Source organism: Rhinoraja longicauda, chromosome 3, assembly GCF_053455715.1.
Source record: "Rhinoraja longicauda isolate Sanriku21f chromosome 3, sRhiLon1.1, whole genome shotgun sequence".
NCBI lineage: Eukaryota > Metazoa > Chordata > Chondrichthyes > Rajiformes > Arhynchobatidae > Rhinoraja > Rhinoraja longicauda.
In genome coordinates this window covers 53,070,724-53,086,388 of record NC_135955.1, presented here as the reverse complement: position 1 = coordinate 53,086,388, position 15,665 = coordinate 53,070,724, and the positions used below count along the sequence as shown (strand labels likewise).

General features: G+C 39.6%; 1 protein-coding gene across 3 annotated transcripts in view; it reads right to left on the bottom strand.

Annotated features, from left to right (window-relative positions):
• The window catches only part of LOC144591998 (hippocampus abundant transcript-like protein 1), a 63,512-nt gene that overhangs the window by 12,379 nt on the left and 35,468 nt on the right, over positions 1-15,665 (bottom strand). For 2 of the 3 annotated variants that reach the window (XM_078396135.1, XM_078396136.1), the window contains exons 5-10: positions 15,455-15,569; positions 7,300-7,518; positions 4,827-4,940; positions 3,945-4,016; positions 2,376-2,488; positions 1,789-1,886 (exon numbers count right to left, since the gene is read on the bottom strand). In XM_078396135.1, the coding sequence (XP_078252261.1) occupies positions 1,789-1,886; positions 2,376-2,488; positions 3,945-4,016; positions 4,827-4,940; positions 7,300-7,518; positions 15,455-15,569 (731 nt within the window). The remainder of the gene's footprint in view (positions 1-1,788; positions 1,887-2,375; positions 2,489-3,944; positions 4,017-4,826; positions 4,941-7,299; positions 7,519-15,454; positions 15,570-15,665) is intronic. The other variant, XM_078396137.1, reaches the window with a different exon arrangement.

Here is a 15,665-nt window from a genome sequence, read left to right as displayed (position 1 = left end):
ACTGTTTTCACAATTGTGATTTTTGATAAATAGATGCCAAGACAATCCTAGATGAGAAAGGTTAACTTAAGTTGTTGGAAAATTAAGAGTCTATAATTGAGGCACCACTGAGAACATGACGAATGGCTAAAATCCAAGTAGGGATTAAAAGTACTCTAATGGGCAGGTTATGGCAAGCATCAGATAATCCCCAACTATTCACTGTATTTATTGAAATGATGAAAGGAAGCCACAAATCTAGAAACAAAATGTGCATCAGGGTGTGATGAGTGCGCAATTAAGATTATCATAGACTTGATGGATCAAATGGCTTGCCTCTGTGGTGTAAAAATATTCTACGATGAGTTTGGTGAAGAAACAAGTACAAAATTGAGAGAGAGAAATAATTACTCGAATGACCATAACTATGTAAATAAATTTCAACAATGGCTATCCAATTCAAATACAGAACGGATAGCAGAGTGAACTTTCTAAATGGTGAACAACTGGATACAGCAAGTCCAATGACACTTGGGATTTATGTACATTGCAATTACAGAGAATAAACTGAAACAGAAAATAAAGGTGTAAACGGGTAGCCCTGAAAAAGACCAGTAGCTTCCACAGGTATTTAAAACAAGAGCCTACGGAATGACCATTGGTCCTATGGAAAACTAGTCTGGGGAATCAATTATGCTGAAAAGCAGAGGGCAGATGAATGAGGCAGGTGCTTTGTATCATTCTCACTTGAGGATACAAGCAACATTCCAGAAATAGAGGAGATCAAGAATTGCAAAGGAGGGCTCTCTGGCCAATTCAAATTACTGGGAAAATGGTGCAGATAAATTTGTAGTGGCTGCAAGCTGATAGATCCAAAGGGATCTGGTGGACTTCACGGTATGATTTTAAAAATGACATGTGGGATAACAAATATACAAGTTTCTAAAATTCCCTGAATTCTGGCACGGTTTCATGAGATTTTAAAGCAGCAAATATAACCCCTTTATTCAGAAAACAGACAGAGATAGTAAAAACCTACAGACCAACTTAATGTAGCAAAAATGTTAGAAGCTATTATTTAAGATAAAATAGAAGGACACCTTTGAAAAAAAAAATCAAGATTATCAGGCAAAGTTAACACTGTTTTGTGAACGGAAGATTATTTTTGACCAACTTATTGATGTTCTTGAAGTAATAAATGCAGCAGATACAAATATCTGCACTTTACTCAGATCTCCAGAGCATTTTGTTAAGGTGTCATGAATTCCAAATTAGACAACTACGGAACTGATATGTGGAACACTTTTATAATTATCAACAAATAAGAGTTAAATTTCAAGTTGAACATTAGACAATAGGTGCAGGAGTAGGCCATTCAGCCCTTCGAGCCAGCACCGCCATTCAATGCGATCATGGCTGATCACTCTCAATCAGTACCCCGTTCCTGCCTTCTCCCTATACCCCCTCACTCCGCTATCCTTAAGAGCTCTATCCAGCTCTCTCTTGAAAGCATCCAACGAACTGGCCTCCACTGCCTTCTGAGGCAGAGAATTCCACACCTTCACCACTCTCTGACTGAAAAAGTTCTTCCTCATCTCCGTTCTAAACGGCCTACCCCTTATTCTTAAACTGTGGCCCCTTGTTCTGGACTCCCCCAACATTGGGAACATGTTTCCTGCCTCTAATGTGTCTAATCCCCTAATTATCTTATATGTTTCAATAAGATCCCCCCTCATCCTTCTAAATTCCAGTGTTGACAATGAATTAATTTTGCCTCCTCAATACAAAAGTTTAGGCAAAGTCACTTACCTTGCTGATCAGAATCTGCATTAGTTGAAACCAGAGCACTAACTGCTGGAAAAGTAATACTGGACATTGCAGCTACAGATCCTGCTGCCCACATCATCCTAAAACAGTAAGCAACAATGAGGGAATAACATCAGAATCTTTCTTCAATAAAATTAGTGTAGGAAGGAACTGCAGATGCTGGTTTAAACTGAAGATAGACACAAAATGCTGAAGTAACTCAGCGGGACAGGCAGCATCTCTGGAGAGAAGGAATGGGTGACATTTCGGGTCGATTCAATTCAATAAATTTAATTTGCGTAATTAGACCCATGAGTAGGATTGTAGCCATTTTCTTTCCTACAATCTCTTTTAAATTTCAGAAATAGTACAAATTCGAGAAATGCATGAATTTTTTTCTGGATGTTATGAAAACAAGTGATTACTGCTTACAAGTAGGCATTCGTCATGCATAGTTAGAATATGCTTCTCAAAAGGAGGAATTTGGGGGCTTAAGTATTCAAAATCCAGTTGTTTCTAGCACTACTGGATATGCATGACTGCACTTTACTGAACACATGCCAGCACCTCACTGAAGCATGGCTGCTTACCAGGGCTGGGATCCAAAGCCATACCAAGTCAGCTGCAACATTTGAAATCCGAGACCAAGTAGAACAGTGTTCTTATTACCAATGGACCTCATTAGGATACTAAGAAATACAGTCTGTGGAAACAGAAATCAGGAAAAATATTAATGAATCTATTTGCCTTTAAATAATATTTGTACCTATTAATATGAAGGATGTGAATGAGGATAGGCAATAAAATACTTGTGGCAAACCAGCTGGATCAGCAACAAAACAAAAATCCAAAGTTGCCAAGGGCCAACTTGTAACAATAAATTTGCCATGTCAAAGAGATATAAACAGAAAATCAAAAACATGAATTTAAAAACTAGAACTACAGATTACATCAAATCTTTAGCAGGATATCCTTTAATTGAAACAGAATTATAAACAAAGCAAAATACTGGCATAATAAAAGTGAATACATTGAAATCAGTGTGGGTTAGAATTCCTCCAACCCAAAACATCATTAAACTGAAAGTAAGCATGCAGGTTGAGCAGGCAGTGAAGAAAGTTATGGCATGTTGGCCTTTATGACAAGAGGAGTTGAGTATAGGAGCAAAGAGGTCCTGCAGTTGTACAGGGCCCTAGTGAGCACACACCTGGAGTTGTGTGTGTAGTTTTGGTCTCCAAATTTGAGGAGGGACATTCTTGCTATTGAGGGAGTACAGCGTAGGTTCACTAGGTTAATTCCTGGGATGGCGGAACTGTCGTATGTTGAAAGACTGGAGCGACTGGGCTTGTGTACACTGGAATTTAGAAGGATGAGAGGGGATCTTATTGAAACATATAAGATTATTAAGGGATTGGACACGTTAGAGGCAGGAAATATGTTCCCAATGTTGGGGGAGTCCAGAACAAGGGGCCACAGTTTAAGAATAAGGGGTAGGCCATTTAGAACGGAGATGGGGAAAATTTATTTCACTCAGAGTTGTAAATCTGTGGAATTCTCTGCCCCAGAAGGCAGTGGAGGCCAATTCTCTGGATGCTTTCAAGAGTTAGATAGAGCTCTTAATGATAGCAGAGTCAGGGGGTATGGGGAGAGGGCAGGAATGGGGTACTGATTGTGGATGATCAGCCATGATCACGTTGAATGGCAGTGCTGGCTTGAAGGGCCGAATGGCCTCCTCCTGCACCTATTGTCTATAAAACTAAATTGATGAAAAATAAAATGAATGAAATTTTACCAGTGCTATTTTATAATTAGATCTGCTATTTAAAAATACATCTTACATGCTGTCCTCCAACAACATAATATCCTCGTAGGAAACTAGCAAAAGCTAGGTTTAATATGTTAAATAACAGAACTAACTATATTTTGGAAAAGACACGGTAAAGCTTATTTCTAATTGCACATTTACTTTCCCCCAATTTGTATCCTCATTCTTTAATTACATTTAGTTCAAATATCTCTGAAGTCCCAAGTAGCTAAATAAACAAGATTTCACATCGCAAGTTTATAAAAGACAGAATATTTAGTTTTAATTTTTCAAAGCAATATTTTCATTTAAATGTTTTAAAATACTAGAATGTACAAACATTTTGAATACCCACCTGTGCTATTATAGAGAGGATTCCTACCACAGCTATAAAGGCGGCAAGGTTCCCAGCAGAAAAATCGATAACCTGAGAAAATAATCAAAAGATTTAGTTGGAAGTAGTTAGTGAAGAAACTACCCTGTGACCTGCAGTCACAGTAGTAGATAAACTGTTCTCGGTAATTGGGATTGTCAACTATTTATTTTTAGATTTAATTGGTCAAGTATCTGGTGGATATTCTGTAAGTTGGCAGGCAAAATTCGGCTGCTTTTGCTCATGGGAAATTATTGATCTTTAATAGGGAACACAAAAAATATTCAAATGATCTCATCTTCCCTAGTTAACGCGAGGTGTGCGGGAGGGTCGGGCCAAAGAAAGGTGGGATAAAAAGCTAATGTTCTCCTGTTCATTGTGAGGAATCATGGGCACAAAAATAGTTAAAATGAAAGAAAACCAAATTGTGTTGCCCAGCTTGTATCCCCAATCAACTAATCGGTTGACATCGAGCTCAAATACAGTGTTTTCTCAGGATAATTCAACTCCTTATATTGTGGTTTCATATATAAATTAGGTATAGATTAGTTGTACATATAACAGAGGTGACTTACAACGATGTTGTTAAAGTTGCCCCCTAACACCACAGAAGACAGCAAATGGCCGTTTGAGACAAGTATTCACGAGAAATGCACATCAGAATTTTTTCCCCCAAGAATAAAGCGTAGCTTAAAAGTTATACGAGCACTTTCACATAATTACCAGCTGGTCGGGAAAGAAAAATTGGCGTTTTTTTATATCCTTAACTCTCCCAAAATCCAATAACCCTGCTGGCCAAATAAATAGCACCACTGAGGCTGAACATGAGATCAAGAAATACTACGTGAATGATCTTATACGAACCTGTTTAAGATAAAGGAAAAAGCTAGAGTATTGTCCAGCTTCGGGCAGGTATGAGAGAAACACAGTTATACAGATTAGCAGCACAGTGGTGTCCTTTCCAACCCTTTTCAAGGACTGCAACAGAAAAAAAAAATCTTGTAAATGTAGTCAGCCTTAAGTCACTTATTCTTATTAAGTGTTGAGATAGATCAGAAACAAACAACATTTGACCCAGGATCCTAAAATTGACTAGCATGACAGAACAAATATAAAGTACAGAACTGTGCAGGAATATCAGGATTAAAGAAATAATACCAAAAAAAGATGAGACAATATACAATATGGATCAATATAGATATTGCAATGTAGATCATCGTTTATATTTATGGTGACAAGGAGAAAGTGCGGTACAAACCAGTGGCAAGGATGCAAGTTGAGATTGGCCTAAATGAAAACTAAGACAGCAGGCAAATAGGTTGGCCATCTCTGACAAACACACTACTAATGGAGAATAGCAAACCCAAGGGAGTATGGTGCAAGTTTCCCGACAAATCTATTATTACTGTCAATATGAGACACTATAATTTTAAAAAAATCAAATATGGGGAAAAAAAATACTTTCAATGACACATTATCTGACAAAACTATTCAAAAATTAGATAATTGATGATTCAATTGAAGCTACAGTGAAAACGGAATAAAGCAGTAGTAACTTTCATTGCGCAAGAGTGCGAATAATCAACTTTTGTTACTGAGCTTCTCCATTATACAATTCAATAAAATGTCTACTATTTCTTAAAATGCATTAAATCTGAATTAATGTTATAAACTCTACAAAATTTATCATCTTTGGATGGATTAACTACTACCTCATGGTAGCTTGATCCAGAAGTCAGGCAAATTAGAACATTGACTCCTGTAACTCTTACTTTGACAAGAATAAAAATGAAAATGGATAAAACTTTATACATATAGTTAAGTCCCTTATTTTCCTTCTAACAGAGTAAGTTGCCATTTGTTCTTACAGCTCCCAGAGCATTCCGATAATCCCATTCCCCCACTTATTTAGAAACATAGAAAATAGGTGCAGGAGGAGGCCATTCACCCCTTCGAGCCAGCACCGCCATTCATGGCTGATCATCCACAATCAGTAACCTTTGTCCAACTTCTCCCCTTATCCCTTGATTCTACTAGCCCCCAGAGCTCTATCTGACTCTCTCTTAAATTCATCCAGTGATTTGGCCTCCACTGCCCTTTGTGGCAGAGAATTCCACAAATTCACAACTCTCTGGGTGAAAAAGTTCCTTCGCACCTCAATTTTAAATGGCCTCCCCTTTATTCTAAGACTGTGGCTCCTGGTTCTGGACTGCAACAACATTGGGAACATTTTTCTTGCATGTAGCTTGTCCAGTCCTTTTATAATTTTATATGTCTCTATAAGATCCCCTCTCATCCTTCTAAACTCCAGTGAATACAAGCCTAGTCTTTTCAATCTTTCCTCATACGACAGCCCCCCCCCATCCCAGGGATCAATCTTGTGAACCTACGCTGCACTGCCTCAATTACAAGGATGTCCTTCCTCAAATTAGGAGACCAAAACTGTACATAATACTCCAGATGTGGTCTTACCAGGGCCCTATACAACTGCAGAAGAACCTCTTTACTCCTATACTGAAATCCTCTCATTATGAAGGCCAACATGCCATTAGCTTTCTTCACTGCCTGCTGTACCTGCACGCCAACTTTCAGTGACTGGTGTACAAGGACACCCAGGTCTCCCTGCACTTCCCCCTTACCTAACCTGATACCATTGAGATAATACTCTGCCTCCTTGTTTTTGTCACCAAAGTGGATAACCTCACATTAATCTATGTTATACTGCATCTGCCCACTCACTCAATCTGTCCAGGTCACCCTGCAACCTCCTAACATCCTCTTCGCAGCTCACACTGCCACCCAGCTTTGTGTCATCTGCAAACTTGCTGGCGTTACTCCTAATTCCTTCATCCAAATCATTAATATCTGTTAATCAGTTCCCTCTCACAAGTCTGTCAACTTCCCCTGATTCTCCCAACACTCTAGCAGTATACATTGGGGGTAATGTAGAGAAGCCAATGGATCTACCAACCAACTCATCTCTGGAACTTGAAAGCACATGATAAATCTACATGGTTACAGAGAAAACCTTCAAATTCTACACAGCTAATAACGAAAAGAGTCATAAGGAATAAGAACAGATTAGGCCATTTGGCCCATCGTCTACTCCACCATTCAATCATGGCTGATCCATCTCTCCCTCCTAATCCCCATTCTCCTGCCTTTCCCCATAACCCGACACCTATGCTAATCAAATCCGATCGATTGAACCCGAGTTACTGGAGCTGAGGCAGCATCTCTTCCTGCTGCGGCACTGTGCCTATTACCCTTGCTGCCTTCCGCAACCAATGTTAGACTGTGGTAATTGCAGTTTATATACACATTGATGCATGCTTACAGAGAAAGGGTCTGCTTGCTCCCAGGAGAATGGTGATCCTCGTGAAGCTGGTCGCACCTTTTCAGGAAGAGATTCAGGTACGGCCACTAAGATAAAACAGATGTCCAATGCTGCAATCACAGTGGCCACAAGTACCACAAGATTATCTCCATATTTACTAGAAAGATAAGCACCAATGGCTGGACTAATTACCAAGCTTGCTGCAAAGGTTGCTGATACCTGAAGGAGGGAGGAGTGAGAGAAAGAAAAATCACTTTTACTTAAAAATACCATTAACAATTGTGTTTTTCTGCAAACAATTCTGGCAAAATCCATGAACTAAGCACGGCAAAAGATACATTATGACGGAATTAATATGCACCTATGTAAAGAGGCTTGTCTGTTTATAGTGACTGATTTATTTTCAACTAGCTTCAATAGACACAACAAACCAGACACATAATTATGTCTACCTTTGATTTAAACCAGCATCTGCAGTTCTTTCTTAGACATAATTTGACTTGTTGGTTTGATAAGAACCCATCCCATACTTTGACCGTTAACAAATTTCACTTGCAACATTTGAGCTTCATAGTATGTCCTCACAGTTGTCCAGTGAAGGAGCACGAACAACAAAACTAAATGAAATAAAACTTGGGTCATCGTCAATCTCATTACAATCGTCTACACAATGAGGTGCCGAGCTGTCATGAGAGTTCTTTAAAAGAACTGGATCAAAATTAAAAACAGCAATCAATCAGGAATCATTCAGAAATTCCCAGTCAGGAATCTTGAAATTGGCATCAGAAGTGAAAAGGATCTGAATTGGCACCCAAGTTGAATTATTGGCTCTGGTAAATAGAACTCAGCTAAACAAAAACATTGCCGTTCACACAAGATCATCGTCATTTTAAAGCCTCATAGCAAATAGTGACAAAATATACACAATTCAGAATAGACATCGCTAACTCCAGCTAATCGATGATCTTCACCTATCAAGATAAAATCCAGTTTAGACCCGTTTCAATTATTTTTTAATGGAAAACATGTTTTAAAAGACACTTGACCAATAGACCATAAAGATTGCCCAATTATCTGTCTTAACTGAGGAACTAATATATCACTTTAAATATTATATATTATTAACTGCTGGCACATTTTGCTGGTTACTACTATTACTGAATCATTGATAACATTTCCTTGTGAATGCATTAACACTTCAAACACTTAGGCCTGACGATGCTGCATTTGTGACATTAGAAGGTCGCTTGCAGTAGAGTTAATATTACTAATAGGCAAATAATGAAGTGGCAATTATTTCACTTTGAAATATGAAGCATTAAATACAACTTTATCTTTGTAGCATGGCAGTTCATTTTTTATAATAAAAAGCAAACAGAAAATATTTAAAAGTTTGATTTTTTTTCTCCCTTCATTTCTCTATTTTGGTATCTGCAATTACCCTCGGATCACAGGGATCATAATGGAACAATGAGAAGTTGCAAATGTATATTCTTAGATATGGAAGATAATGGTAGAATCCTGTATGTAATTTGGAATAAGTTGTGTTTTATCTGTAATTGCTTTGACAAAAACTGAATGAACTGCTCTTACATTTTAAAGAATGCTTATCAAGCATAAGACAAGTTTTACATTTTTCTGTTCAGATATTTTTCAAAGCAAGTTGACAAAACTGAAAAATATTCTTAAAATTCACTGGGATAGGAATTGTGTTTTTGGTCAATGGCTCTTCAACCTTGGTAGTTCTACATATTCCAAACAACTATTGGAAATAATTCTGTATGTAATTAATTTACTTTTTCCCCATCCCCCAATTATTCATCCTGAGACTATGATGATTTGAGCAGAAAACACATTTCACCGAATGGATTTAACAGACTACTATTCCACAATGTTTTGCGTTGAACTATGTGTACTGTGCAAGGCCATGTGCTGTTCTGCATTTATTGACAAAATGATCTGTTTATTCTGTGGGTAGATGGCTTTAAAATAATTTTAACCTTGTTATTTTTTCTCTTTAGAACATCACATCCCACTGCACATCACTGAATTCTGTCTTGCATGCACGAATCAACAGTTTATGATCAGATATAAACCATCTTGTAGCAAAGGACCAAATCAGATGATGTGAAAAGAGGAAACCAAACCCAAGGATTAAAATGAACCACTTCAGACTTTTAACATGCATCGTTTAAACTGAAAGGCAAATATTGAAGAGGATGGCGAAACTAAATTCGTTCATGTTTCATGCATTAAAAACTGGAAAGATAATACAATTGATTTGACAGAAATCCACATCATGAATATAATATCCTACAACTTGGAACCACCATAAGAGGTTAAATTAAAAAAAATTGAATAGATTCTGGAAATAACAGTTGCATATTTATTAATTGACTGCAAACATTAATGAGTTAACTGGAGGATTAGAAATCTTGGCCCATAAAAATTCTTAACCTTCTATCTTTAAAAAAATCAGATTACTACTGGCAGATTCATACAATTTGCCATGTTACCTTTTGGAAAAGGCAAGTCTATTAGATTACCTTGCGGCATAAATATTACGCAGCATCAAGCCAATGACTTGGAGAAAATCAACTTGTGGAAATGCACTTTGGATCCTTATTTATGCCAGTATATCACTGCACGTAAATGGATTCAATTTCAGTTTCACAGCCCAAATGATTTTAAAGTACGAGAATGAGATGCAAGTGATACCACAATGGCTGAATCTAGAGTGATACCTCACACGTTATACATTTGGTTAAAGTTACACCGTGAAAGAATACTTTAATCAACATAACTACAATTTAAAAAAATCTCCCAAATAGTAAAACAGACTGCAAACATCTGCACAAAAACCTCCATATCATTCTTATTAATTTTATATCTTGCAATAATTACACTTCTGGATTGCTGTTGGGGAGCGGCCTTGTTGAGGCGAAGTGCCTTGGTGAGTAAAGTACGAGTCTTTGACTCAAGAGTCTTTGGCGAGGAGGCTACACATTCTGTTGTGTGCTTAATTTAAATATTTAAGCGTAATGGCAGGGACGCTAGTGCAGTCCGTATGCTGCAGGATGTTGGAAATCAGGGGCACAGCTGGTGTCACTGACCACTACATCTGCAGGAACTGTGTCCAGGTGCAGCTCCTCAATGACCGAGTTAGGGAACTGGAGCAGCAGCTGGATGACCTGTGGTCTATCCGGGAAGACGAAAGCTTCCTGGACATGACCTACAGTCAGAGCGTCACTCCAAGAGTGCAGGAGGTGTGACAGGTAGAGACAGAAAGAAAGAGGATGAAGCGGGTGCAGGAGAGCCCAGTGGAAGCTCCTCTTGCAAACAGGTACACCTTCTTGGGAGCTGTCGGGGCAGGCGACGCTTCCAGTCCGAGCGGTGGACAGGTCAGTGGCTCCAATCCTAGCGATGAGACTCGACTGACGTCTGGCAGAGCCAGTGGTGGGTGAGTCCATTGTCCGAGGCGCGGACAGGAGATTCTGTGGCGGCAGGCAAGGCTCAAGGATGGTGTGTTGCCTCCCTGGTGCCGGGGTCCAAGATGTCTCAGACCGACTTCAGAACATGCTTGAGAGGGAAGGTGAGCAGTGGTGGTGGTGGATTCTGTTTTGTTTTAAGGTATTGTAAATATTATTTTTAATAATTGAATAAATTTTTTGATTAAAAAAACCCAAAAACAAATGGGTCCTGTTAAATCCCTGGTTTTATTGATACTACAGAGAGTTCATTCAGTGGTTATAAGCTGCCTTCTTTCTAAACCTGATTTCATGGATAACATGATTTGTAATTCCAAGTACCTTATTTTAGCTTGTGGAAATTTGCCCTTTGCTTTGGTACAAGACTGTTTCTGTAGAACTGGATTCCCTATTAAACAAAACCTCAGCTGAGGGCAATAGTGTAAGGAATAAGAGCAGATTCAACAGTAACAACATAGCATTAAAAGCAACAATGAGATGTATATAATTTTAAAATCATTTCAAAGCTTCAAGGACAAATATATTTCAAGTGGCCATGTAGTAATTAAAAAAACTTGTTACATTGTTGGTGGTACAATGAAGTAGCAATAGTTTTTAATAATGCAATACACTTTCTTGCTTCAAATGAGTTCATCAGAGCTGCTATTTTCTGTCCCAACTCTCAAAGAATTTGCCAAAAGATATCTTAGGTCTAAAAATAAAGCAAATTTCCAATAGAAGGGGGGAAAAAAAGCATTTTATATTGTAATCGTGTAAGTTTTATAAACATCTTGTATCATCTGCAAAAATCCAAGTAGTAAAGAATCAAATTAAAGGAGGCAGAGATTCAAATTTTTACCTACTTCATTCCAAATGTAGAAAGACATTATCTGAATAGTCAAGAAAAAAGACAAAGTGCTGGAGTAACTCAGCATGTCAGGCAGCAACTCTGGAGAACATGGATAGGCGACGTTTCGGGTGGGGACCTTTATTCAGGCTGATTATGGTGAGTAAAAAGAGAGAAGGCTGGAAGAGAGGAGGGGCAGGACAAAGCCTGGCAAGTGATAGATGCAGAGAGCTGAGGGGGGGGGGGGGGGCATTGATAGGCAGATGATTGGACAAAGGCCAGAGATGAAGAGACAAAAGTGTGAGATAATGATAAAAGTGCAAATTGTGAAGCCAGAGAAAGAAATAGAGGTGGGAGGGTAGAAAATGGATGCTCGTCCTGGTGGGGCACAGGGAAGAAGGGGAGGGGGTAAAGGAGGTTTTGTTTTCCAGAGATGCTGACTCACTAGTTTTCTCCAGCACCGTGTCTTTTTTTTGTAAACTAGCATCTGCAGTTCCTTGTATCTTATTACCTGAATAATGTTAAATTAAGAGAAGGTGCAGTGAGAGCTGGCTGTCGTCGACACCAAATGCTAAAAGCAAGTACTCAGCTGCACCAGTTTGTTCTTTTAGTGAGTGTTGGTTTTCACTACAAGGTGATTCAGTATAGGTACAGGATGTCCTGATGCAGTTGTGCGGGACCATAGTGAGACCCCATCTGGAGTTTTGGTCTCCTTATACAAGCATGATCTTGTCATGGAGACAGTGAAATAAAGATTTACCGGATTGATTCATGGAATTGTAGGGCTGGCATACACGAAGAGATTGGGTACATTAGGCCTAAATTCATTGGGATAGAGAAATGAGGGGCTGTCAATGAAAGATATAATACTTTAACAGGGTTGGAGAAATGCAGGGAGGGTATTCCAAATGGAATATGCTCAACATGTGGAATTCTCCACAAGACAATGAAGTCTGTCATTAATGGTATTCAAGCAGAGATATGGGAAGTCAGCAGGAACAGGGCACTGAAGTGAATGATCAGTGACTATTACATTGAATGATGAAACAAACATGAAGGGATGACGAGGATGAAGAAACCAAAGGTCACAACATTTTCTGGTGACAGTTAGATGAAAGTAAGTAGTAAAGGGATATACATAGGTTGGGTGAGTGGCCAAAGAGGATGTCTATTCAAGGCAGAGATGCAGCAAAATGGTTTCACATGAATCTTTGGAACTCTTCCTCAAAAAGATGGTGAAAGCATGCTTTAAATATTTTTAAATCAGAGTTAGATAAATATATAATTTGCAAGGGCTTGAAAGGTTAATGGGGACTGAGAGTAAAGCGATGCTGAGGTGACAATCAGATTAGCCATGTTTTTATAGCATGGCACAGTTAGTTCAAGATATCAAGTAGCCTATACCTGCTTCCATTTCATCTGCGTTAAAAAGAACTTGCATTTCTGATTTTGTTAGGCTTTATCACGGTCTCATATATACTTTTGCAGCACTGCCACAGTTGTGCAAAACCTTGCAGGGTCTCTAAAAATGCAGGATATAATAACCAGGGATTCTATTACGATACTGGGAAGATATGATATGACACAAGCAACAATCCACCTGCTTTCTCCCAAATAATGAATGGGATATTTCAAATCTATTTGAGGTGCCCTCTCAAATAGATGCAAGAGATCCTGCAACCCGTGGAGCACTTCCTTGCTGCTGCATTGAGGAATCAGCCTAAATTATGATCCACAATCACACAGTGATGGAGTCAAGAGTTATACAGGACAAACAGGTTCTTTGGCCTACCATGTCCATGCTGATATCAACTACCTATCTATACTCTTTCCACTTACAGCACCTAGTCCATGGCCTTCTATGGACTGGCAATTCAAATGTTCATCTAAATACTTAGACATTGTGAGAGTCTCTGTCACAATCAGGCAGTGCATCACAGATTTTAACCATCCTCTGGTAAAATGATTAATTCCTCAGATTCCTTCTTTCACCTTACTCTGAACGTATGCTCTGGTAAAAAGTTTCCTAATATCAATGAACCTCAAATTTGTACACACAAGGTCCCCCTCAGCTTCCACTGCATCAAAAAGATTGCAGCCTTTTCAAACTCTCTCTTGGTAACCCAAGCATCCATCTAAGGCAACATCCTGATGAACGACCTCTGCATCCTCTTCAGTGCAATCGCGTCCTTCCAATAGTATAGCAACCTGAACTGCACATAGACCTCCAGCTGTAGACCAATCAAAGTTGTAATCGTAACTTTCCTATTCTTACATGCCATGAGAACAGGGGGCGTGGCTGTGTTCTGCAGCTGCGGCTCACCGGCAGTCTCTCCGTTTTTTTTGTTGTTGTTTTTTTTTTGTTGTTTTTTTGTCATTGTCGTTGTTAAATGTACGTTTTGTTTTATTTTTAATTCTGTGTATGTAGGGGGGTGGTGGGGGGGTTGGGGGAAACTTTTTTTCAAATCTCCTCCTCAACGGAGATGCGACCTTTACCGTGTCGTATCTCCGTTCGCGCTACGGCCTAACATCGTGGAGTCGGGGGCCTCCAGCTGGGATCGACCTCAAAGACTCCGGTCACAGGGCCTGGACTTACCATCTCGGAGGCTTCGGCCGTGGGCCCTGCAGACCGCAACATCGGGAGCTCGCAGGTCCCTGGCTGGCGACCGGCTTTTGGGAGCTCCAGCCGTAGCAGCTTCGACCGCCCCGAAGCGCGAGGTACGATCGACCCGCTCGCAGGCCCTTCATCGCCCTGCGTGGCCTGGCCGCAGCACTTTACATCGCCCGGTGGGGGCTCAGGACTTTCATCGCCCTGCGTGGCCTGGCCGCAGCACTTTCCATCGCCCGGTGGGGGCTCAGGACTTTCATCGGCCTGCTCGGCTCGACCCTGGGACTTTCCATCGCCCGGTGGGGGCTTCAAAAAGTTGGGAGCCTCGATCACCTCGTGGCACCACGGGAGAAGAATGAGGAGGAGATAAGACTTTGCCTTCCATCACAGTGAGGGTATGCCTAGAGCAATCACTGTGATGGCTGTTTTTGTGTAAAAAATTATATCTGTGTCTTGTGCTTTTTAATGTCTACTGCCGGACCCTGACGTGAGAGGACGCTGGCGTTGAGTATTCGCCGCTTTTCCGTCAGGATAGTTTGTCTGTTTGTTTCTATGTTAATTGTTTTTGTAAAGCGCTTTGAGCATGTGATAAGGCGCTATATAAAATAAATGGATTATTATTATTATTATTATTATGAGAAGCCAATTAAGGAAAATAATCCATTTGCCTTCCTCACCACCTTAGCTATTACACTCAAAGATTCTTGGACCTGTAGACCAAGGCCTTGTATTCCTCTGTACTCCAAGGCTTTACCATTCATTATGCATGTCCAATCATTACCCACTCCAAAAGCATCATTTTCAGCTTTGAATCCCATCTGTCATCAGCCTGCCTATTTTACCAAATTATCAAAGTCATCCTGTAGCCCAAGACTATCTACCCCACCTTCCGAATTTTGTGTCAGCCGCAAACTTTGGATCCTGACACGAGAACAATTATCACTGAACCACAAATATGACCTCAATAGGAGGTAGGTGCTAGAATACAACCTTCCAGGGATTGCAAACAGAGCCAGGTCATTTGTGCAGCAAAATGGAAACCAGGCTCATGTCAATATAATGTGCCACAAAGTCACTCCCCAAGAACAGTCATTATTGCAATAAGTTTAAACAGATATTCTAACAAAAGGAGGGTGAGAGGGAAAAAGATGAACATGACCAGATGAACGTACAAAAGTAAAAAAACATAAACAACTGTTTTTGATGTGCAGAAAAATGCAAAAAAAATCTTACTAGTCCATATGCTGTACTCCTCTCGTGTGCTTGTGTAATGTCAGCTACATATGCAAATATCACTGAAAAAGTGACAGCAAAAATTCCAGACACTGAAATAACTGCAAAATACCACCTGCAAAAAACAAAAGAAAAAGCCTTACAAACTACACCTCCAATACAAACAAGCTACCTGGCTGTTTCTAACTTGGGGATTTTGTTTCTGACTCTC